Genomic DNA, 25000 nt, shown 5'->3' on the forward strand with positions numbered 1-25000 from the left:
AGGAAAATCTCTCTTATGAAACAGTTTACACCAATGGCACACGAATGCTCACTATGGTAGACTTTCCTGACTTTGACCCAAATACCCTTCTTGTGAAGCAGTACGCCCCTAGGAGGTTACGGCGTAAGCGACAGATTTTTGGAGTGGATGGAAGATTTGATATTTCTGGCAAACAATTCTTGCTTCATTTCCCCTTCTCTACAACGGTGAAAATCTCCACAGGGTGCACAGGAGTCCTGGTGTCAGATAGACATGTGTTAACAGCAGCACATTGCATCCATGATGGGAAAGATTACGTCAAAGGGGCAAAAAAATTAAAGGTTGGGTTTTTGCAAGAGAATCCCAAAACCCAAAAGTTGGCAAAAAGTTCCAAATTTCCACCAAAATTATTGACCAGGTGGTCACGTGTCAAACGCACGCAGGTACCAAAGGGTTGGATACGATCTCAGAATGACCTCACTATGGACTATGACTATGCATTACTGGAACTGAAGAGGCCTCATGACAGGCCACACATGGAGATCACAGTTATGCCAACTACAGACCAAGTAGCAGGCAACAGAATCCATTTTTCAGGATTTGACAGTGACAGACCTGGACAGCTGGTGTATCGATTTTGCCGAATAATCAACGAGACACCTCACCTCATCTACCAGCACTGTGATGCCCAGCCAGGCTCCAGTGGCTCCGGGGTCTATGCTAAATTGTGGTTGCCAGAGAAACAGCACTGGGAAAGGAAGATCGTCGGTATATTTTCGGGACATCAGTGGGTGGACCTCCATGGGGTGCAGCAAGATTACAATGTGGCAGTGCGCATTACACCACTGAAATATGCACAGATCTGTTACTGGATCAAAGGCATTTATAGTGATTGTCATTCTCATTAAAGTCTAGAGACAAGGAACATAAGACTGACCCTGCCCATTTTAGGCATCGGTACCAATTGTTCTTAACTCCAACATGCTGATTCAAAAATATTGAGGCCCTGAACAAGAGTACATACAGCTGGAGCCTTTCTAAATAAAATTGATTTTCATTGTGATCAAGGCCACTGACAAGAAGTTGAGGAACTTGAGCACATCAAGACTTGGTACATCCATGATAATCTTGCCACCTTTGTACAGTTTAATCAGGGTGCAGAATTGGGGCAAGGAAGAAGTTCACAGCTTGAATACTCACATTTTCTTAACAGATAAAACTATTCATTCAACATTGACACTACAAATGAATGTGAACTAAATGGATTACGTTTCTGGAGTCATCATCAACCAAAAACAAATTGCCTAGTCAAAAAAAGATTGGTGATTACCCTATTCAGTGATTCAGTAGCAGACAGAGAAATGTAATAAAAATCAGTTCTCTTGTTGTAGTTTTAAAATTTAATTTCAGTAAGATCAGAAAAGGAAAATTTGGCACGATAAACAGAATACATGTATTTAAAGTAACATTATATTTAAAATCCCTATCATTCATCATGTGATAATGCCATCAAGTCCTTTTTAAGAACAATTTATTAACCTTCAGTGATTAAATCATGCTATTCTCCCTTTCTATTTTATTTTAATAAAGCTTTTACCTTCCAACTACTGCCCTGTGACAGAATAACTAGAACTAGGGCAAGTTAATTTCAATGCACCAATTTGGAAATTGCCACCATTCAACATTGTGGAACCTTCTGAAATCTCCATGATCATTTGAAAGATACCTTTCTTGATAGTATTTAAGGAAAGGTTAGAGATACCCAAATAAAAGCAAAGTATTGCAGATGCTAGAAATCTGAAACAAACGCAATGCTGAAGAAACTCAGCAGGTCTTGCAGCATCTATTCTGAATGAGTTCTAAAGAAGTCATAATGGACTCAACATTAACTCTGTTGCTGTCTTCACAAATGCTGCCAGGCCTGTGGAGTTTCTCCAGCATTCTGTTTGCTTGTTAGAGATACCCAAAACCCACCATAGTTCCTAGGGTAAGTCCTCAAGAGTTAGATGGCCTGCACATCAATGAGCATGATTGGTGCACCTCATCAGTTGCTCATTTTGAGCAACCTCAGTGTAGAAAAGTAAAGGGAGCAAGGGTACATTTGTTGGTGCTGGAGATGAAAACAAAAGCTAGTGATAAAAATAAAGACAAGATGGTACAAACCAATGCTTCTCTTGATTAGTCAAACCAAGACTTGTCATTCCTGTTCAGATTCATCTCATATCTCTGTGACAGCCCATTTGATGATAATTTGTCTTCCATATAAGAAGGCAGGACTGACCCAGTACTCAAATGCTGCTTACATTGTAGCCCACCACACCAACACTGCCAAATGGTCATTTTTATGATCGTTGATTTAGCATTGACAAAAAAGTTTCCTTTGAAAAAGTGTACTAGTTCAACAGTTGAATTTCTCAAATTATTTTGTTTTCGTTGTACTAATGAATTTTGAACAAATTACATAGATATGACATTGCCCAAAGACTGGGATGGGGAGCTAGATCTTATCCCAAAACATTTGGGCTTTTGCCACCCAGGATACTTTCCACTGATGAAGCCAGACCAATCAGAAATCCAGCCCCACCCCAACCCTTCAACAATACATATCTCATTTTGAGGGCTACTTTGTCTGTCTCATTACTTGATTTACATTGCAAACACAAAACAGTTCAACAAGTTCAAAGAAATTTAGAAGTGGAGCTGCATTAAACAACATCCAAATAAAAATGCAGATTTTTTTAAATAAATAAAGACATCTAATTTGTGCTTTGAATATATGGTGGTACATAGTGATGGCTTCTGAGTTGACTTTGTTATTGTGTAATTATTGTATGGCTTCAGATTCCTCTTTGTGACTAAGTGTCTCCTAGTTACTGCTTTCAAGAAGTTTAAAAGACAAAGACAAAGACAATAATGCTGCAAAGATATTGCAAGTTGCATGATAAAAATCAAGTTAAAAATCAGACTAGCTCAGATCCATGAATTGGCTTTCCTTCAGCTTCTTGTTATAAATGTCATTTTCTTAGAATTCTGTAGAAATAAATATTTTTTGAAGCTCATTTTCAAAGTGCCTTGAGAAAAATTCACCATTGGAATGCCAATCTAACAAGTTATAGATTTTTATTGAAAGCTATAATTCACAAAGATGGTAAATATATATTTATAGGCATTTAGAAGACACAAGGAGAAAAAGAACCAACAAGAAATTCCATTGATTGCACTCCTTTACCCTAAAAATCACCCATTCAAGCAATGAATAACTTCCATTATGTTTCATTCCTTTATTATTTGATCAATATTTGTCATTCTGCAAGTATAGAGATTCTTTCCACCACCTGCTTGATAGCCCAGAGAAGTTTTGATTTTCATTCCAATGAATATTAGTGGCAATGAACCATCATAATGATTTGAAGTAAGAACATTGTTCTTCTGTTTTAAGATTTGCTGAAGAATGCAGTACACAACAAAGTTATCTAAATCAGTCTTTGATAAGTCCGAGGCTTCTTCCAACACCGAAGAAGATATTTCATTTTTGACTGGTATCGTACATGCCCACCATTTCTGTTCTATCTCCAGAAAGGCATTTTTTCACCTTGAACTAATTCAATTTAAATTTGTTTTCTATCAGCCAATTCCCTATCACTGATTCCCTTTGGATAAAAACAGGCCATGATATTTATGTCTACTGATTTTTGTTTCCCAATTACCACACATTACTGCATTGGTAAATAACATTTGGTTTTAAATTTCCATCATTGCCTTTGAATTCCACTGTGGCCTTATTCCTTATTATTTGTCTGTGATATCCTCCAAACTATGTGTTCATCTAATTCTGGCCTCTTCAAAAACACAGGATGGCTATGCCTTCTTGCCAAGCTCCTAAGCTCCAGAATGCCCTCTCTAAGTTTCTTCAATTCATTTCTCTCCTTTTTAAAAAAATACACATTTAAAAATCTACCTCCTTGATCTGATATCTTATTAGATCATGCTCCTGTGCAACATCTGGGATGTACTATAATGGTAAATAGTAAAAGTGGCACTCTAAAATAAGCACTATTTAAAATAAATTTGTGCACTTATAGAACAATAGGGAGAAGAATCCAACACTTAAAGGTAGGATGATGTGGAGGTGCTGTCGTTGGACTGGGGTAGACAAGGTCAAAAATTACAACACTAGGTTATAGTCCAACACGTTTACTCAAAGACAAGCTTGGCTCCTTCAGGTATCAGAGAGAGAGGTGGCATCGGACACAATATAGAAGCAAAAGAGTCATCTTGGTATAGCTTTCTCAAAAAAAAAAAAAAAAAAAAAACACTGTCTTTTTGGTATGAAAAACTGAAAAATAAAATTCAGCTGTCAGAATCACCCAGGGGTACACCATCCGGTAAATAGTTTAAGATAAATTAGGACAAACAGACTGCCAATTTCAGACTGTGTATGTGCTAAAAGCAGCATCCACAGCCTGGATTAGCTGAGGTACACAGATTGAAATGAGACTTTTTTAAAATTACATTGATGTGCTGAAAACAGAAACACATGATTGCGACATTTAAGATTTTAAAGATGCTCTTTTATGCTTGGTCATATGATCCGCATATACAACTCAATGCTATTTTCTTCCAGTAAAAAGGAGAAGGCTAATGGGTGACTTGTGAACAACCCCTAGGAATGAGATTTTTGGTCACAGTTTAGCCACAGACCCAGTGTGATCTCAATAAAAAAGAAAAAACCACAAACAAAAGCAACATGTCAAATATTATTAGGACCAAAGTCAGTGTAGAAACTTCAGGTTTACCATATTCCAGGACAATTGGTCTAAGTTTGCAAATGCAATTACTTTTGCTTGATTTAAAGCTGAGTGCATACCAAACAGTTCAAAGTGTTTGCAAGACAGCCATTTTGATGCTCCTCATTTCCCATTATTATTCTAGTTGCTTTATATTATACATTTAAAAATTAATTCCTCTCTAAATTTGTTGTTTTCCCCCCCATGATCCTTGAGCATGAGGTGGTGAGCCACATAGTGAAAAGTGACAGACAGACAAGTGTTCAATTTTATTCATTCATGGTATGTGTCAGGGCCATAATTTGTAGCCCAACTAGTTACCTTTGGACTGCTGCAGTCCATGTGCAGACCCACAATGGATTAGGGACAAAATCCAGGATTTCATCCCAGGAATACTGAAGGATAAACAGTACATTTTGAAGATAGGACAGCAAGTGGTTTGGAAGACACAGCAATATGCCCCAAAGCTGCTGCACTTGTCTTTCTAGATGGAAGCGGTCATGGGCTTGGGAAATTTCTGCAGTGTATCTTATATATGGAACACAATGCTGCAAATAATGAGTGGTTGTGGTGCTAATGCAGCAGGCTTTATTGCTTTGAATAAGGGTTTTTTTTGGTGTGTTGTTAGAGCTGCATTTGTCCAGGTGAGGGAAAGTATTCCAATCACAGTACTGCTGTACACTTTGTAGATAGTAGACAGGCTTTGGGAGAGAAAAAAAAAAATCAGTAATGAGTTTATGCTGAAGTATTCCTAGCCCCTCTATGTAGAGCTAGAACCCTACATTACACACTTGCAGACAAGGGTTACTTTTCTTCATTCACCTAGGTTTCTACCCAATCCTCTGCTGGTAACTGGCAATACCTAAAAGTCAACAAATGACATGAGGATGTAAAATTTTACATCTTAAGGACAAAGTGGCATGTAGCTTATCAGCCAAGGCCTTGATATTGTCTAGGTCTGGTTGCATGCAGGTTTTTTTTTTTTTTTTTTTAAAAACCTAGGGACATGCAAGGTGAAACTGAACATTTCAACCAGTGATTATCCCCTCACAGCTGACCTTAAAAAGTAATTGAAGTGATTTAGTTTTAACATGTTACCCAGACAAACTCCTGCAGTTTTAGACTGAAAATTGTCAGCATTAAGCAGAGTACAAATACAGAAGTTATGAAACACAAGTATGGATGCATTTAAATTAACTTCCCTGTTTTCTGCCACCTTCATTGTTTTACATCCATGAACCTCCACTTCTATCTTTGGAAAATATTTGTATTTAGGCCAAGGCCTAGAGCTAAACAGCTAGTATAGTAAAAATACAGCATTTTCATATTAAATCTCCATCTGCCCATTCTACTAACCTAGCCTATCCTATCAGTGCCAATGAGCACCATCTTTATTACCAAGTTCAGTGTGGCTGAGACTTGGAAAGCAGTTGTTAAACTGCCATTGGCACACTTGGCAGGCTGGGCTGTCAGGGAACTCTGGGATGTTCATGACATTTCCTGCCATGAAAGTTGAATTGACATACTTCTGCAAGATGCTAGACATAAGACAGCAGAGTTAATCAATTCTATAAATAATCAGATCAAGTATCTGTAAAGGCAGAGGAACATGTAGGTCTAGGGCACAGCTTCAGGGGAACAAGTTATGTACCTGCACAATGTTTCTTTATGCTTGTCATTTGTTGGCCCCTGCTTTGATAGTAATGTTTGACTGAAGGAAATACCAAGTGGTGTAGTTGCACAGTACATGGGCAGATTTCAGTCAGTTAATAATAGTGACCAGAAGATGGCAGTGGTGTCAATAGAGGCCAGGCATCTCTTTCTAACAGAGCAAGAGGTATAGGAAAAACCACAGGGGAGAAGGCAATGAAAGCTGATACAACAGAAATTGGGTTTTTGAAGGAGGGGTGAAATGAGAACACAAAAGCAGTTGACGGCAAGAGAAAACCACAGGAAAAACAACAATTGGTCATTCTCAGTTAGACAGTCTATGTTTAATTATTAAATAGCAAAATGTTACAAAAGACAGCTTTGTGGTTTACCAGAGAATCTTGGAAGATTTCAAAATCCTTTGCAGGGGTGGAGGGCGGGTGTGGAAGAGAAAGAGAAAAAAAAAAGTGTTCTACAGACTAGTCACCAAGGATAAGAGCAGTCCTGATAGTCTATATATTTAAAAAATTGCACAGGCAGTAAGGCTGGAATAATGGTGATAAACCTCAAAGCATTTCTCATCTTGAGGAAAAAACACTTGTTCAAACATCAATATTAAATCCAGGGAAAGGACTAGTCAAATATTTAAATACAAATACTCAATTAGAGAGAGAAATACATTCTTCCTATCAAAAAAGTGATTACAATGTTAAGTTCCAAAAATCATGATGCAGATCAAGTCAAGTAAACATCAGTTTAGACTACAGCCACTCCCAATTACAAAAAGCATGGGATGTGCTTTGAGCATTTCACTTGTTTAACAAGACATTTCAGGCACAAAATTCTACTAAATGCCATTATTACTCTGAATTAAAGGGAGGAATGAACAAACATGGCAAAGAATGTCCAAAATGGGAAGATTATATATAAAGTGATACAGACACACTCAGTCTACCCATTGATCACAATATGCAAAAAAGCTGCAGTTCAGCACAGCAGTTGGGACTAAAAACAGTAGCCAAGGTGCATTTCTTCACACCATTGTCCCCCTCCCCCCAACTAAAAAAAGTTATTCCTGTCACTGAACAGTTCACTATAATCCAAGTCACCATGTAGGAAAGTGCTTGTTTGTGTGGAACTGGGTGATTTTGCTAATTTTAGAAGCTTAGAGCATTGTTCAATTTACTGCAAGGAAGTAATAATTCAATTGCAACAGCCTGTAGTTATTTATAGGGAAAGTGGATCATATAGAGGTATGGTTGCCACTAATGTTATAGGAGATATAGTCCCTATTTTCATGAGTGAACCCATCCAGATTTGGTACTCACCACTAGTCTGCCCATCACTTTGAGGGGGGGGGGGGGGGGAAGAAAAGTGGGCATCCAGAGAAATATCACTAAGTACAAGTGGAGGAGGAGGAGGAGTCTGGATTAAAAACTTAGGGAAGATAGAGCAAAAATAAATAAATATGGCCAAGATGTAGTGGAAAGTCACTTGTCTTTACCTACATCCTTCCCCTAAAGAGGGTGTCAAGTGAAGCCTGAAACTCTGACCAGACAGCTGGACACTATGTAGAACTGTACCCTTCTGGAGTCAGGAAAATCCAAAATTATTCATTTATAAAATCAATGCTTCTATCATCTGGAGTTTAAGACCTGGCTGGTTGAATGTTTAACCAGAACTCTAGAAAAAAAGGGACTAGTTTTTAAACAAAAAGTAAAAAAAGGGAGTTTCAATATTGAGGGGTGGTGGTGGTGGCAGAAAAAAGAGAGGGAGGAAGAAAAAGGACAATGACAAGAAAATAACTCAACAAGTCTTGATAACAATTTCTTTCAGAGGTAGAATGGTCACCATAAATCTAGCATCTCAGATCAGGCACAAGTCATTAAGCACGTGCAGCAGTCACTTCTCCAGCTCCCAACCTTGAAAGACAATATCTTTTGACCTTATTCTTCACCCACGGAGTGCACCCCTATTCTCCTTCCTTCCAAAAAGGTGTCAGAGATCCATTACTGTCTTTTACTTTGTGCAGGCAGAACAGCTGGCATTATTATTTTGCAGTGAGAGCTGTTGGGATGTAATAATGTCAGGGTCTGCAGGAGCTACATCATCAGTTTCAGCACTGAGGATGTTCTCTACCAGGAGGCGAGCCGATTCCTCAATATGGATATTATCCTAAAAAAAGGAAATTGCATTAGTTAGGGATAAACAGACTGCAATACCATAATCCTACTTTTATTCTAAACTCACTCATTCTCGAGATCCTGTTTATCATTTGAGAGAAAGGAGACCGTAGTTTCAACAGAAAACATCCATGTGATTCTTTAAATAGTCAGTTTGGCAGCAATTTCTGCTCATTACATTTAGCAGCTGATTGGAGACTACAAAAATGTGCAGCGTTCTAAGTTAGTTGATAAGAGGTGTGGCAATTTTAATTCATTAGAAGGGCACAATCCAAAAATTGATAGATTTGAGCAAAACACTTCAGATCTGTTTTGCCAACATTATCATCCTGCTGAAAAGGAAACAATGATGGATAAAAGGGACAGCAGGCATAGCTGGTAACAAGTGGAATATTGGCTTTTACTGAAGGAGAAGACAAAGTCTTGTCACAACTGTAAAGGTCATTGACAAGACTGGATCACAGTACCATGTGCAGCTTTGGCCTCATTTAAGGCAAGATGTATTTGCATTGGATGCAGTTGAGAAGGTTTGCTGTGATTTGGTGGGGGCAGGAGGAGGAGTGTTGTCTTTTGAGGAAAGATCAAGTTGAGGTTGATCTTAAAACACAGATCAACCCTCATTCTTAAATTCTACTCTATAGATTAGAGTCTGAGGGAACTTGATATGGTGCTGAGGGGGTGAAGAACTAAAACTAGGTACCTGTTTCAGAATAAAGCTTCTCCCATTTAAGATGGGATAAGGAATTTCCTCATCCATCTTTTGGAATTCACTCATATTACAGAACATATTCAGCAGGTATTTGAGCTACAAGGACTCAAGGAAGTGGGGGTAGTCAGTGGCATGATGGCCATCAAGCCAAATGTGGTTTTGGGGTCAAATAGCAAACTCATTCCTAGTTTTCCAGTTCACTAAAAGTTCATCATCCCTTGATAAATTCCCAAATTTCTGCTGATGCAGAAATCTGGACCAAAGTAGATAGTGTTTTGGTAGTCTAATACCTAGACTAGTTAACTGGCCAGAGTGAAGAGGGGACCAAAAAAAAGTTAAAAATAAAAAACCAGATATTGCAAGTCAAACAAAAGAAAAACAAATTTCTGGAGAAACACCTAATGGCATCTGTGGAAAGAAAGCAGGGCCAATGCTTTGGATCCAGGTGACCCTTGAAACGAACTGAAGAATCAAGCTTCTATTTTTGTTTGTTGGAGAGGACAATTGCACTTGACATGGCTTCTAGTTAAACAAATCACCTCTTACAAATTAAAGTGCTTGAGGTTTGTATATTTGAAAATGAGAAGAGGAATATTGCACACCAAAAGAGGTAGTGATGTATCTGGAGGAGTCAATAGCACAATCCTTGGATTTATATGGAGATGCACAATACATTCAATACAAGGCAGGCTTGTCCAGACTACAACTACTCTAGAAATTCAATTTCAGTAATAGGAAGATAGATGCACTGACATTTTAGCTATGGATTCAGTTACCAATTCATGAATATGAAAAAGTGGGGAGTTTTTCTTCAACCTTACCACTTGGGGGAAGTTAGATGCATGAACCGTAGCAGTGTCAATTTATGCACAAAATCACAAGTCCATCATAGTATGCAGTATCGAGGTGTGCCAGCCTTCTACTATATAGTGAGAAAAACCCATGTCAAAATATCAAAGCATCTCCAAACTTCTCCCCAAGTAAATAGTTATCCATTAAATGTGAGCTCTGGTTAAGGGCATTTTTTGGGCAAGTTTGTCCATTATAGTTACTTTAGAATAAAATTTCCAAGCAATGAAATACCTATTCATGGATGCTCTAGTTGAATATAAAAATTGCAAATCATAAAGAATAAAAATCAAGCAGGCATGTGATGCGCTAAGGACATGAGGGGCAACTTTTGCTTTATACAGAGTTGTTTGAGTGAAATGAACTGCTAGAGAGAAAGTGGTGGATGCAGGTACAGTTAAGTGTTTAAAGACATTTGGATAAGTACATGAATAGTGCAGGCAGGTGGGACCTATTTAGTTTTAGTTTGGATTAGTTGTACTGAAGGGCCTGCTTCTGTCCTGTATGACAGATAACAGCATTAAAGGAACTGTCAAGTCAAACTAGAATGTTTAAGGGGTGCATGAAGTCAGAATCCATGATGCATCAAACTAAAGGAGAAAGGAAATGGCACATTTGTAAGAATGACCAGAACTAGAGACTAACAGGTTAAGTCTGACAAAACATTAAGTATTAGAAATAAAACAAAAGGTTAGCCTACATATATAATTATGTTCGTCAGCTGCACTAAGTCAGCATTTATTCTCCATTTGACTGTCCAAGACCAGAGTCAATTGTAGGAAAGTAGCTCCAGCATTCTGGTCCAGCAAGATTTTCTTCCGCCACATTATATACACCACCCCCAGAAAAGAAACCAGTATTTTTTTTGGAAAGAAATGAAAGAGCTGAATGCTGTTTTCAGCTAGTCCAATCCAGGTTTGCCATGGACTTCATAATTGAATTCTACCCCACTAGAAAAAGGAGACCTTGCTCATTTGTGATACCAACCTGCGGCAGTTAATGTATTTGTACAAACTGACCTTATTACTCATCACCACTGATTTTGTTTTCTAAATGACAAGTAACTTCCCTAGTCATCCCAGGGGAGGAAAATCAGTTGCCTAACTTGGTGTTGACTCATGTTGTCCAGTTAATAAGCTTGCAAAATGGAACAGAATGTCCTCGTGATCCTTCACCATACTGAACCAAAAAAAATCTCAATTTACAGTCAAAATTCAGAAGTGGTGTTGAATTCCAAATTCTAACAGAAAACTGAAAACATTGTAATCCTCACAAACACCATTTGGCCTTCTGCCACTTCTAGCAAGTGCCCTTTCATTCCCACACAGCCAGTCTTGAAGCCAGCTTTCAATTCATCCCATCGCTTACCCTTGACCCCACATTGTGATCTCCATCATTACAACATTTATGGGGCACCTTAAAGATTTTTGAAAAAAAACAGATCTTTTGCCACTGCATTATTTTAGTGGATTTTTACCTCAATTTACTAAAGATTGGTAATCAAGATCTTTAGAATCAATGCTAACTATTTATTATGTCATTCTAAACATTATCTGCTCCTTAAAAAGCAGTTAGATTGTCACTGATGTTTAGTGACTGGTTTAATATTCCTTGGGAATGTCCAAAGTCTGTGTAATATTGCAGTTAGAAAAAGCAGACAGCTACCAGCCCACTGCAACATCCTCATTTGTTAAAAAAAAAATGAAAAAAAGTTATACAACAAGTCTGGACCAAGATCTTTAGAAAGGTTGTACCTATGTAAACTGTGTACCCAACATCTCCCTGGTCATTCCAAAGTGACGTTAAATATTTCTGCATGATTGCTTGTAAGTTTCATCTAGGTTGCTCTTTAGTCCTATTCCTATCACCATCTTCAGGTATTACTGTTATGTTCCTCTTCACCTCATTAAGGCTTTGGTTTCTCTGGAAGCTTTATTTTTTTTCTGTTCACCCCACTCCATTGCCAACATATATACATTTAAAAGCAAAAAAAAAATTTTGCTTTTAAGTATATTTAAAACCAAAAGAACTGTGGATACAGTGACTCAAAAATGGAAGTTGCTGGAAAAGCTGAGCAGGTCTGGCAGTAATGTTTCGGGTCCAGTGATCCTTAACTGTGTAAGTTCTGAGGAAGGGTCACCAGACTTGAAGTGTTAACTGATTTCTCTTCAGATGCTACCAGACCTGCTCAGCTTTTCCAGCAACTTCTGTTTTTGTTTGAGTCACTGCATCCACAGTTCTTTTGGTTTTAAATATACTTTAAAAGCCTCAAAGCCCATAAATCATTCACTTACTGGAATCAGTGTTTAGTTTTCTTCAGTATAGAAAACAGGCATTTTTCTGGTCTTAAGAGATTTCCCCATGGTTACATTATTTTTGCCAGCTCTCAGTCAAAAAAGTTTCCTCCATTGATCTTTCGTGATACTGATGCCTTTAACCACAAGCACATATGGTCAATATTGCCTAAATATTCTTTATTTCCAGGATAACAAGGTGTAGAGCTGGATGAACACAGCAGGCCAAGCAGCATCATAGGAGCAGGAAGGCTGATGTTTTGGGCCTAGACCCTTCATCAGAAATGGGGGGAGGGGAAGGGGGTTCTAGTTTAGGAAAGCCTTTGGCAGTACATTAATCTTTCCACTAAACAAAGGCAAAAGATGCATGGGAACACATGTCTGCCTTAATGCAAGGCAGACTGACCAATGTCCCAACTTGGACTTGCATCTATGACCCAGCAACACTGAAGGAACAATGTCTTCAAACTCTCTCCCTAAACAGCACCAATTGTGCCTAAAACCCAAGGCTGCAACAGGACAGCATCACCTTCAAGGTGGGCAACTAATGCTGGTCCAGACAGAATACAAAAGCTTCAACCATATTGCATTTTTAGTCTCAATATCCTTGCCCCCAGCTCATCCATAGCTGAAATTCTCAATGTCCTTCTCCAAGTCTTTTTCCAAGATGCTCCATAAAGTGCTCCATCAATGCAGCAAACTAAAAATCTATTCAAGCTTTCTGATAAGACAGGGCTTCTTACAGGAAGTAGCTTTCTCAGCCCTATTTATTAGGGATCTTTGAGACATGTCAGTTGCAGCATCAGATGAACACTCCTGGTCAGTGTGCCGCCATCATGTCACCCAGACAAAAAACACCAACCTCAGGCACTGCAGCATGGTACTTACATTTCTTTATACTTGCCAGCCACATGGCTGCCTAGAATAGTTTCAGAATTAGTTGATGCTTAGACTACCCAGCCCCCCCCAAAGTGAGGAAAGAACTCCATATGCCAGTTTTTGCCATCGGTAATTAACTTACCCCACAAAAATTTCTTACCTTTGCTGAGGTCTCAAACCAGCCAATAAAACCGTTTTCTTTGCAGTACTGATCCAGCTTGGGCAATGTATTGCTAAGTCCCTCCTTTGTCTGGTCACATTTGTTTGCCAATAAGATGGCAGGCACTGGGTTGCCATTCTGCAGCCTCACTTTACTGTCAAGATCATTCTTCCATTTTGAAACTGCTTCAAATGTTGATGCCCTGGATACATCAAACACTATAAATGCTCCCACTGCCTCCCTGTAGTACACTCTTGTCATGTTGCCAAACCGCTCCTGACCTGGAAACAGAATTAAAAATATAATTGCACTTTCCTCCCTTACGACAAAGGGTTACACATGGGATAGCAAAGTTAACCTTTCAGTTTTGAGAAAAGCTTTTTGAATTCAGACTGAAGTTGCAGGAAAAAAAGAGTACACTCATGGGAACTTGTATAGTCATACATGAAGCAAACCAAAACGCAAAAAAAAAGTCAGACTGGATTATTGTTCAGAGTAACGATGTAAAAAGTATACAAACTGAGTGTGCTGATGCTACAATGCAAATCAAACCCATGTTTCTGTAGATTAAAAAAGTGACAAGTTTCAACATTGTCACAGGTTCAGGCCAGGATAGCCATAAGCTGGTGTCCATTTGAGCTCCTAGGGAGGACAACAGAAGTTGGTTTCACTCCAATTATCTGTATCAAAACACAAACTAGGATGCATGTGCAACAAAGTCTCAAGCAGTGTGTCTTTTACTGGAAATAAAAGTGTAAGTGTGGGTGGGTTGGGGAGGAGAGAATAAGGGAGGCATGACAGAATTAGCAAGCTTTGAGTTTTCCCCATCACCCAGGAAAAACACCAAGCCATGAACCACTTGAAAACAGCATAGATTAAAACAAAGAAGTTTTGGAGAAAATGTTGCTGGAGAGAATAATGCTGCATCTAATAGTAGTTCAGCCTCAAGTTTTCCCAACCTGCTAAAATATTAAATCCAAGTCTTCCACATTAAAAAGACTGACTCCCAACTAGCATTCAAAAGTTGAAATTGGCAACTGCACAGTTGATCTGATCAAAACTACAAGTACATACACATCTTGTTTCAGAAAGCAAAAAAACACATGACATTTCACTATTGGTACCAAAACTAGTATTAAAACAAGGTATTTGCATACATAACATATTATTCACACCAATGACAAGTGACATTGAACTATCACCATGGATACAAAAATTGGCTCTGGCTAGCAGAAAATAGCACAAGGCTAATTAAGACTCAATTTATCAAGTTGGATTACGGTTCAGAAAATTATCCAAAAATCAAAATAGTAAGTGGAATAAAATAGAGTTACAAGACAAGACATTTAAAGCTGCATTTATTACAAGCTGGGAGATGCCCTTTTAAGTAGCACAAATCTAAAGCAACATGGCTACTCCCCAGTGAAACAAACTGTATCCTCATCATAGGATCTCAGATCATGGGACAGATCTAAACAGCATTAACCAAATTCTATTTGACAGTAGATGAAGCATACAGTATAGACCACAGCATAAAGTGCTGCGGGTCTGGCAAATGTTCTAGACAAAGACTAACATGTAATAGGCAACAATTTGGCCCTCATGCAAAAAATTCCAATTTTACAGCAGAGACATGCACCTTACTACAGACATGCCTGCACAGATTATTCCAAAGCAACCAGCCTGATCTCAACTGAAGCCTGAGAGAATTTTAGTGTGGCTCAAAACATTAATGACAAAGTTAATTACATCAGTACAAGAATTGAGTGGACTATTTAAAATTCACTGTCCTATTTGTGACAAAGTGGGCTTTTATTCTTTCCAAGTTAAGCTTGTTAAATTTGAACAAAGTTAAGCTAGATGCATTCAACATCACATATTTAAAGAAGAAATTTGGAAGGAGGCAGACATGAAAATTGGAGGGTCTTGCATGAAGGAAAAATTCCCTGGCAACAAGTGCTAGAAATTGGGACTGATCAGCATCTTCAATTAAATCTCATTGAGGCAATAATTTATCTTCAGACAAATGTTACAGTTTGTGACATGTCCAGGTATAGGTATAGCACAACATTGTTGTAACATACAAATGGCCCTGGGACTCAGTCTAAACAAGATATTGTTCAAACACAAACTTTCCCTTCTCAGAACATTGTTATCCAAATTAGTGTTAACAAAATCACATCCAAATATTAGAAAAATTTTCCCCAATGTTTAAGAATGGAATAGTGTCCATTCTTGTTAGTCATGAAGGACTGTTTGAAACAGACTAATATTCACATTTTATTAGAAAAATCATCATTGCAATCTCAAAAAAGCACACTTCAATTTCTTTTGATAGAAATGAGTTAGTTACTGGGTTTATATCCTGAACATTTGAGCTAACAATTCAACCCACAGAAATTTCAGGATTTCAAACTGTTGAGGCAGTGAATGAATTCACGAGCTACTACCTGATCTTAAAAAAGGAAAGATGTTGTTATTTGCAAGTGTAAACAATTAACAATCCTGGTTGCTGTCACTATGTTAAAAGCATTTTTGGTGTTAGACAGATGTAGGGGTTAAAACTGGGGCTTGGAGTTAGTGAGAGACTTTGAGGTGAATGTCCAGATGGTGACATTCTTGGATACTGCTGCCCTTGTTCTTCTTGATGGTAGCAGTCAGATCAGGCAACAACAGCAGATTGCCCTTCTGGAAAGGCATTAGTGAATCAAATGATTTTCATGACAGTCCATTAGTTTCATGGCCAGCATTACTGGGATTATTCATTCCCAATTTAGGTACATGGGTTTCTATAAAGCTGAGAGCATAATACACTTCAGGCCCAGCTGTTGTACTTATCCTTCCCATTTATCTTGGCTTTTTCTGTTGTAGCACCAATGCATCTGTTAACTTCCTCAATTGTTTGTCACAAGTGAGCTGCTCTGCATGGGTTTGTCAAAGCTGAGTTCATTCCCATTTATGGAAAGTGCCCACCTATCTTTGACAGCTGTCCATGCAGCATATTAGCTAGGTCAGATTATTTTCAATTCTGACCTCTTCTTGCAGAGGCCCTACTAGCTTCAGAAGGATTGCTGTCATAATCTTTCCTCTCTCAGCCATACCCTACCACATGAAGTTAGTCATTCAGGGAGGGGAGCAAGTGACCTGTATCACAACCTGCTTCTGCCACCTAGTCAGAGGGGTCTGAATTAAATTTCAGATTTCCTCCACCCTATGCTGCTCCCAGGATATTACAAGTATACAGCTTGAAAGACTGGCTTGTGCCAGAGAAACATTCTCCACTACGTGCTCCTCCAGTTAAAACCCAGGTAATGCTTTACTCTAACACAAGTCTGAGTATTTATAGGCTTTTGTGAAAATATTCTGTGGGCAGCATGGTGGTTTAGTGGTTAGCACTGCTGCTTCAGTGACAGACACCAAGTTCAATTCCAGCTTCAAGCAACTGTGCAAACTCCACAGATATTCTGTTGCATGGGCTTCCTCTGGGTGCTCCAGTTTTCTCTCAACCCAGAGGTGTGCTGGTTTAGGTGGATTGGCTGTGGGAAATATAATGTTAAGGGATTAGGCAGGATGTTTTGGGTGGGGGGGGGGGGGGGAGAGAAGGGGCAGCAGAGATTGGAGAGAGAAAGGGGAGGGAGGAAAGAAAGAGAGGGGGAGAAAGGGAGGAAAAAAGTCTGGGCAGGATGCTCTTCAGATAGTTGGTTTGGACTTGTTGGGCTGAATGGCCTGTTGCCACACCTTTGGGATGCTAAAGTTAAGAGCCACTATTTGACCTGATGTGCAGCCAGTATCTGTTGTTTACTCTAGGAAAAAAGTCTTATCGCCACATTTCTGTTCTTAGGCAAGACGTTCTCTGGTCACAGATGGGAGAGTTTGACCTATCAACCTTAAAACTTCCATGGAGAGTTTTACCAGCTGCCAAGCAAAAAATTAAAATATTCCAAAATTCAGTCAGGAATTTTTAAATGTCAGTGATTTTACTTCAGCTCCAGTTAAGCACTGCATTAGCATGAACACCAGTTGGTTTCTTTCCATTTTCAGGAGGGAAAAGTTGATTAGAAGCAATCCATTATCTTTACCAGAAAAATGTTACCAGGAATGGAAAGTTTGTTATACTAATAAAAAAAACAGCTGAGATGGAATGTAAGAAGTTGAGCAGTGCTCTTAGAGCTTTATAAAATCATGAGGGGTGCAGATATGCTGAATAGCAAAAGGCCTTCTCTTTCCTCCCTCCCTTCAGTCACTATGTAATGGAGTCAGTTGTGTTTGATGCATAACGTCTGTACCTTTGTGGTTTGTCACTTCACTGTAGCAGAGGGTCAAGTGTTCCATTGACTCAGCAATGTTATCAAGGACTCAACTCCTAGCAGGGCCACCCATGATGGCAAGGTTGGACAGCAGGAACCAGAAAGCACAATCCAAAATAAGTCAATGGCAATTCAAGCAGAAGATACTGTGGTATTGATGGCTGCAACATTAGATGAAGTAGATAGATGCCCAATAGTCAAGGCATGGATTGACATTTTATTTTTGTGCTGGATACATGCTGAGCACAGCAACAAAATAAATCTAATTTATGGTAACCAGGATGCAGCAGTGGTAGGACCAGAATATCAAACCCCAAAGGTTAACTGTTTTCTTTCTAGCTGATTCAGAATTCAAACAACTTCATGTCAGAGAAAAGCTAAGTGAAATCACGTGAAAGCAAAGTAGCCACAATAAAAGCATGGCTCCAACTTATAATAGATTGACAAGCAGATGTCAAGAGAGCTGAGAAATTTAAAATGGAAAGTGCAAGCAACTATCAATAGAGTGAGGTCTTTCTACAGAAAAGCTATAGATTTAAAATAAACACCCTCTTGCAGAAGGCTTAAAATTTGCTTGTGAACTGGGAGCCTTTTATAGGTGGCATTACTGGCTAGGCTAGGTTCTCTTCTCCTTCCCAAAATGTCATCCACAGTAATGGGCCATCTTACTGGGACTATAGTGGTTCAGATCCATCCATAGTGCTTATTAGCAAGAGGAATTTCTGGATTTTGACCCAGCAGTGGACATAATGACAATATAGTTCCAGTCAGGATAGTGGGACTTGGATGGGAACTTGCAGGTCTTCACATGTCTACCTCCAGAAGAGCAAGCTTTTTAAAAAGGCAGAGGGAAACTTGACATGACAGGATTGTTAAGGTGTTTAGCATGCTTGCCTTCACTTACACCTTTGGAGGATAGGTATTGGGACATCATGTTGATGTTGTACAGGACACCAAGGCCTTCTCTGGAAGACTGCACAATTCTGGTCACCCTGCTATTGGAAGGTGATTACTAAAAGGTGGAATGGGTTCAGAAAAGGGGTGACCTTAGAAGTTTATAAAATCATGAGGGGCATACATAAAAGTGAATAGCAAGGACCTTTTCCCTCAGGTGGAGAGTTCAAAGTAGGGGCATATTTAAAAGGTAACAGGAGAAAAAAAAGTTATAAAAGGGATGAGAGGTTTTATTTTAACTAACTGGTGGTTCATGTGTGCAATGGACTGCCAGTGGAAGTGGCAGATGCAGGTACAGTTACAATGTTTAAAAGACATTTGGCAGGGTGGCCAAAGTGCAGAAGAGAGACGAGTTTAGTTTGGGAACATTGTCAACATTGATTAATTGGACCATAGCATCTGTTTCCATGCTGTATGAAAAAGTTGCTGCAGCGTATATGAAAGCTGACATTATGCCATGAAGGCTGGCGTGAACATTCATGGTTATGAATGGGGTGCCAGTTCAAGTGTGAGGCTTGAGTTGTTGAAACTGCAAAATGAAGTGCACAAGTAAAGTGTGCTTGTAGATAGGAGAAAATAAAACTGGCTTTGGAAGTGGGGGTGGGGGAAAGAGGAAGGAAAGAGACTGGAAAAATGAATAGCCCTGCACCTTGTTGTCTTGGAAAAATGAATAACTAGCTGCAGATTCCTAACCTGACTTTTTTTTTTTTAAAAAAAAAGAGAAACTGCAGTATTTATAGTGACCAGCCCAGTGGAGTTTCTTGTCAATAATAACCCATAGGACACTGATAGCATAGCTATTACACTTACAGAGTGATGGTTAGATTCTTTTGGGAATGGGCATTTCATGTCACACACCAAGCATTTTGCTGACAGAAGGGGACAATAGAAATCCCAAAAATTCAGCATACACCTGCAGTCAGAGACAAATCAGATCCATTAGATGCCAGCTTTCAATTCCCCATGTTTAATGGAAAAAAAATTGCTGCCAAAGATAGAAACTAACAGCACTCTGTGGGGTTAAAGTTGTATCAATAATACAACTTCAGATGTGACTGAAAATAGAGAAAAAGGGAAGGTGCTGACAGTGTTGTATTCTACCATACCAGATTTTTAATCTCAGAAGCCGAGTGCTGACGTTTATCGTTCTTACACATTTATCAACATTCAAAACATTCAAGACATTACAACATTCAAAAGAAATATTACAAGGAACTGTATTGAGCAGAATTTTGCTTCTTAGGCTAAATCCAAACACAAGGTGACAATAGTATTATATTTTGAAATTAAATTACCACCTGATGAACTGTTGCCACAAATATTGTTCAGAAGAAAAAAAATCAGGCACTATGCCCAAAAGTCAGGATATTATTTGTCAATTTACCCTGAAGGATGTCTGCATGACTGAGCTTAAAGAAAGTGGTCACATGTACATTGTTGCTCTACCTGAAGTATCATCTTTTCAATGAGACATTAAAGGAAGGCCTTAATTTGGATTTCTTGCATATCCAAAATACAACACCACTCCAAAAAGCAGAAAAATTCCTCCCAGTAAAAAACACTTGTTAGCCATTAGTTTGTACTGTTTTTGCTTTGTAACATTTATAAAGCTGTCAGATACTAAAAAAACACTGAAATGCTAACAATTAGAACACCAGAGCCTTAAAATATTTTAAAAGACTCAACACAAGCAGATAATGAGTTGGTCACACTTCAATTTGTTCAGACCAGTGTTTCCTGTGATGTGTCTCCGTTAGCGTAGGCAAGTGACACACTCCTGACTCATACTCATAGCATGTGACCCAAGTCCAAGTCTTAGGCTCCATAACTGGTATCATGCTTCAATTGGCCCCAAAGACCTGCTGTTCATAACTGAATAGCTTAGTTATGCCAATATGGTGCCCATAGCTAATATTTGTATATAGCAGGTGCTGTAATAAACTTGTTACTCTTTCAGCACATTATTGAAATCTCATTTACAGGAACTGACAAGCATTGTTGCATCAAGTGCTAATATCCTGGAGACAGATACCATATTGTGGTGGCAGTTCATTCCCAACATCCAATGGTAATATTAAAACAACAAGTTGAGAAGTTGGTCCCTCATGGGACCAAAGCGATGTGTAAGTTTGGGAAATCCAAAGATCTCCGATCACATCCACCCATTGGGCAAGTTAATCCAAGCCAACATGGTGGCCAGATTAATACAAGGGCTCCCAGGTTAATTTCCTCAGAACTAAACTTCCTCTGATTAAGTCAGAGGATGGAGGAGATGGATATGGAACACCTGGCTGTGGGATGTCAGACTCATTAGTGAGTTAACTGATATAATTGCATTTGTTTTGGGATAACATATGATGGTTTAGGAAATAGTTGTCTTGGAAAACCAGGCAGCCCCTGTCAGGGATGCTAGTAATCCTGTTTTGAAAGGGGATGGAGCTGGGGGGCAGGAGCTGTTTCAGTCAGCTGCTGTGCTTGATCAAGGAACATTAAAGGGGCTGGTCACTGGCACAGCCAGTGGGATGACTTTCAAGTGACAGCCCCATCTGTACAACCACGCACCCCATGAGTACATTGTTGCCAGTACCAGGAATGACAGTTACAAGGAGCTGCTGGCTTTAAAAGGGGCAAAATATGCTGTCCAGGATCTTAATAGCAGAGAATTGACCATTTAAGCATCAAACAGCAGTTAATAGTCGTAAATCAGTGTAAATTGATATTCAACTCCCACAGAATAATGTCAGCACAGATTCAATTGATGCCACCAAATTCATGAGAAGGGCATTTGTCTCAAGAAAGGTTAAAAATAAACAGTAAATAAATCTCAATTACAGACTAAATCAAGAACACATTCTTTTTAATCTTCACTCCTCAACACATTGAGACTAAGTGATAGAAAAAGTCCTGATTCCAGCAAGTCATACAATGACTTAAGATAGTTCAGAAGGGCAGCTAATTGCTAGTAGTCTGGTACTTTAATTGTTGCAAAGCACAAGCTTTTGCTGTCTCTAGTGTTGGCTTAACTGGATGATGTTAAAGTACTATATGCGGCTCCCAGTGGCCATGAAATTCAAATCCACTTACTTTTGTTGTGAATTCTAAACCTATACACCAAAATTCATTCGAGGAGATGACAGCACCTACATCTCACTCAAGCATCCAGACCTATAAATGCAAATGCAAAGGCAAGGCTGGACAATGGTAGCTGCATGCAGCCCACAGTTTGAAAGTTTAGTAGTGCTAAAAGTAATACCCAAGCAACAAGACCATAGAATGCTAGTCCAATTCCCTGCAAAATTTACTTCCAAGCCTAGGCCATACTACAAGTGCAGAGACAGGAATGTGCAAGTGTCATTTCACATTAGGACATGGAAAATGAATTTCAGTTTAAAATATTGGCTGCAAACATCTTAAGACAAAAGTCTATCCTTCATAATGGTAGGGTATAGACAAGCTTTCAGGAGTCTAAACTACAATAAGTAGAAACAGGTTCCATCATTGCAGTAATTTGCACAGAAAACAAATGCAGGAGATCAGTGAGTCAGATAGCATCCATGGACACAGGGCAAGTTAGTGTGAGTTGTTGAGACTCAATGTTAAGTAGTTAGTCATTCATCCCCAAGTGATATTAAGCAAAGATATGGAAACAAAAAAGTTAGCAATTGTAAATAATTTCTTGAAAAAATAAGTGTTAACACGCAGGGATTTTGCCTCAAGGGACAGAATATAGTGACCAATTATGAACCAGGGAAACAGCCAACAAGCTGAAACAAAAAAGTAAAACATATTGACTTAAGAAATTCATCCTTCATTTGGATACCCAGTCTCAAAACTAGAGAATTTGCTGCAATTATTCAAAAACATGCCTATAGGCATCTGGGCCTCCAGGTACACATTTTCTTTGTGATCCTCCTTTCTTCAACCTGTGTCTTTCTCAAGATTTAAGTGATGCCTCACTTCTTTAGCAAAGCATCAATTCTCAAATCCAACAATGCACTAGTGAAGCACTTAAAGACATTTCACATGATCAAAATGCATTTTGATCAAGCTCACAAGACCATGTTAATTACAATGGGTTCCATTAGAAGAAGTCAGAAACGTGATCAGACTGGGTATTAAGTGTCAATACCAGATTTTACATCATACCAATCCTAAATTGAGGATTGTTTAAAGAATGCCAATTGAAGTAGAACTCCAAACTTGAGAACTAAATGAAACTTAATGTTCAGAAAATAAGACTTTGGATTAATAATATGAAATAGTGTTAATTAATTGAGAGGTGATTTTGTATGCACCATATAGTAGATCTTAGCTGAGTCCATTCCATCCTAATGTGTACATATATCCAGCCTGTTGAGATGATTCAGTACAGAATACATTTGCAGAAAAAGGGACTGCCACTGTTTGGTATCTTAGAGTTTACCTGGATACAGAACAGTATTTGAGTTTATTATGCAAGCACAGTCTGAAGTCTGTTCATCAAAATTCCAACTTTCCACAAGAAAATCAGACAGTGATCAAAGCAGATTATCAGCATTGCAAGTGGAGGGGAAAGGTATAAATACAACAGTGCAGAAGAGAGAGATGTTCAAGGTGGAATATAGCCACAGAAAAGAATTCAGTGGATGGGGAGGCTTTATGCAGGATGAGTGTTTTGAACACATGGAAACTGTAGAAGATGGAGTGTTAAAGGTAGGAATTTGGGACAGACAAGACTGCTGATCATTTCAAAACAATAGATCCAAACAGTTAGAGAGTAGCAGTATAACATCTGCAATGTTAGAATCCCTTGGTAAATGCAAGAGTTATAAAACATACTTGAAATTCTTTTAAAGCAAGGACGTCACTGCAATATGGAATGCCTGGACAGTGCTGCCTACAGACAGTAGCTTCCTATTTAGGAAATTTACTTGAAGTAGAAAAAAATACATTGACCTTCATCAGGCAAGCTCAGTGTCCAACTCAGTTGGAAAGTTTGACTGAAAGTATTTTTGTCCCACTTCAGTGAATGCCCCCAAATAATGGGCTAACCTCCATACTGCATTTGAGAAAGGTCATTTCACCTTACTCCATAATTAAAATCCATTGTCAACCTACTCAGCAGTTTAAAAAAGGGATTGGGACTTATATATGGGAAGCCCCATCATCTTCAGTGGATCCTGTTTTTGTTGGTAACGGAAGAAGTGGGGCAAGAGTCAATAGGAGGAAACCAGAACTCTGTTGGAGCATTTGCTAATGGTGCCAAGTTCAAGCAGATCCCTTCTCACTGTTCAAGGATCTTAACCCAGTGAGAGTTACAAGCTAGTGGCAGATAATGTTACTATCTGAATTTATTCAAATCCCCAGCCTCTGCAAAGTAAAAAGATGAGGTTGCAAATGTCAATTACAAAGAAATGCTACCAAAGTGCACAAACAGGCTGGCGTAGCCTGTTCTTGCAATCTCAGAATTAATTGTTAGCTATTAACCTAAAGGCTAGACTTGGCCTAGCCAATAATAAAGGCAAGCCTAACTAACTCACTGCCAGAAGCAGGAGAAACTGCACTTCCTTTAGTTCTTAAAAAGATTAAAAATGCCTTTCATTGTTATGAAGTCTGAATGCTTGATAGAGTTTCAAAGTCATATCGTTCAGCAGGCAATTAAGCTTACATTTCAATTGACAGTTTTAAAGGCTGAGCTCACTTCTATTCAGTTTTTAAAAAACTGTCCAGTCGGAGGTGATATGGGGGAAAGAAAGGAGGGCATGAGAACAGGGAAACACTTATGGTGGAGAAGTGACATGGGGAGGCAGGGTGGTGTCATAAAGGGCCCCCCCTCCCCAAGGGCTGGATGAAGTCTGAAATAGGTCTAATTATGGTTCAGAAGCAGGAGAACGTATACCCAGTCAGTTGTTGAAAAACTCAAAAAAGCCTGTGTTACTAAATAAAGGGATACAATTTGCATTCATGACAATTAAGCCTTTAAAGTTGAAAATGTGGTTTTCTTCCACTCCTCTGCTTTACAGGGAGTTCAACAAAAATCAACATGAACTTATCAAGTCAGTTAGAGAGAGGGACTGGTATTAGAGGCAGTGCCAAGAGGTTTTCACTTATCTTCATTCTACTGATGCTTTATCAGTTTCAGAATTTCCAGTTTGTGGGCTCCAGCCACCCCTTCACACAACTATCCGCCATCAAGATGGTCTCAGGGCTCTCCACTTCTTCCTGTGGAAAGACCTGAACCATCCCCCACCAGCTGCCTACACCTGGCTG

At 38.9% G+C, this 25000-nt stretch overlaps 3 protein-coding genes across 3 annotated transcripts in view; 1 reads left to right on the forward strand and 2 right to left on the reverse strand.

The window, feature by feature from the left end:
• LOC109916610 (serine protease 23-like) overlaps positions 1-3038 on the forward strand; it is a 98789-nt gene extending 95751 nt beyond the window's left edge. The window contains exon 2 of the mRNA XM_048604938.1: positions 1-3038. Within this exon, the coding sequence (XP_048460895.1) occupies positions 1-887 (887 nt within the window). The 3' untranslated portion in view covers positions 888-3038.
• The window catches only part of zgc:92429 (uncharacterized protein LOC445063 homolog), a 58741-nt gene that overhangs the window by 33043 nt on the left and 698 nt on the right, over positions 1-25000 (reverse strand). The gene's annotated exons all lie outside the window — the stretch shown is intronic.
• Positions 6742-13771, reverse strand: LOC109916609 (ras-related protein Rab-38-like). Its single transcript, XM_020516340.2, has 2 exons — positions 13491-13771; positions 6742-8591 (listed from the first exon to the last, which is right to left on the reverse strand). Exons 1-2 carry the CDS (start codon positions 13749-13751, stop codon positions 8436-8438), a joined length of 417 nt encoding a protein of 138 aa, XP_020371929.2. The 5' UTR covers positions 13752-13771; the 3' UTR covers positions 6742-8435.

This window comes from Rhincodon typus, chromosome 14, assembly GCF_021869965.1.
Source record: "Rhincodon typus isolate 14 chromosome 14, sRhiTyp1.1, whole genome shotgun sequence".
Classification (NCBI taxonomy): domain Eukaryota; kingdom Metazoa; phylum Chordata; class Chondrichthyes; order Orectolobiformes; family Rhincodontidae; genus Rhincodon; species Rhincodon typus.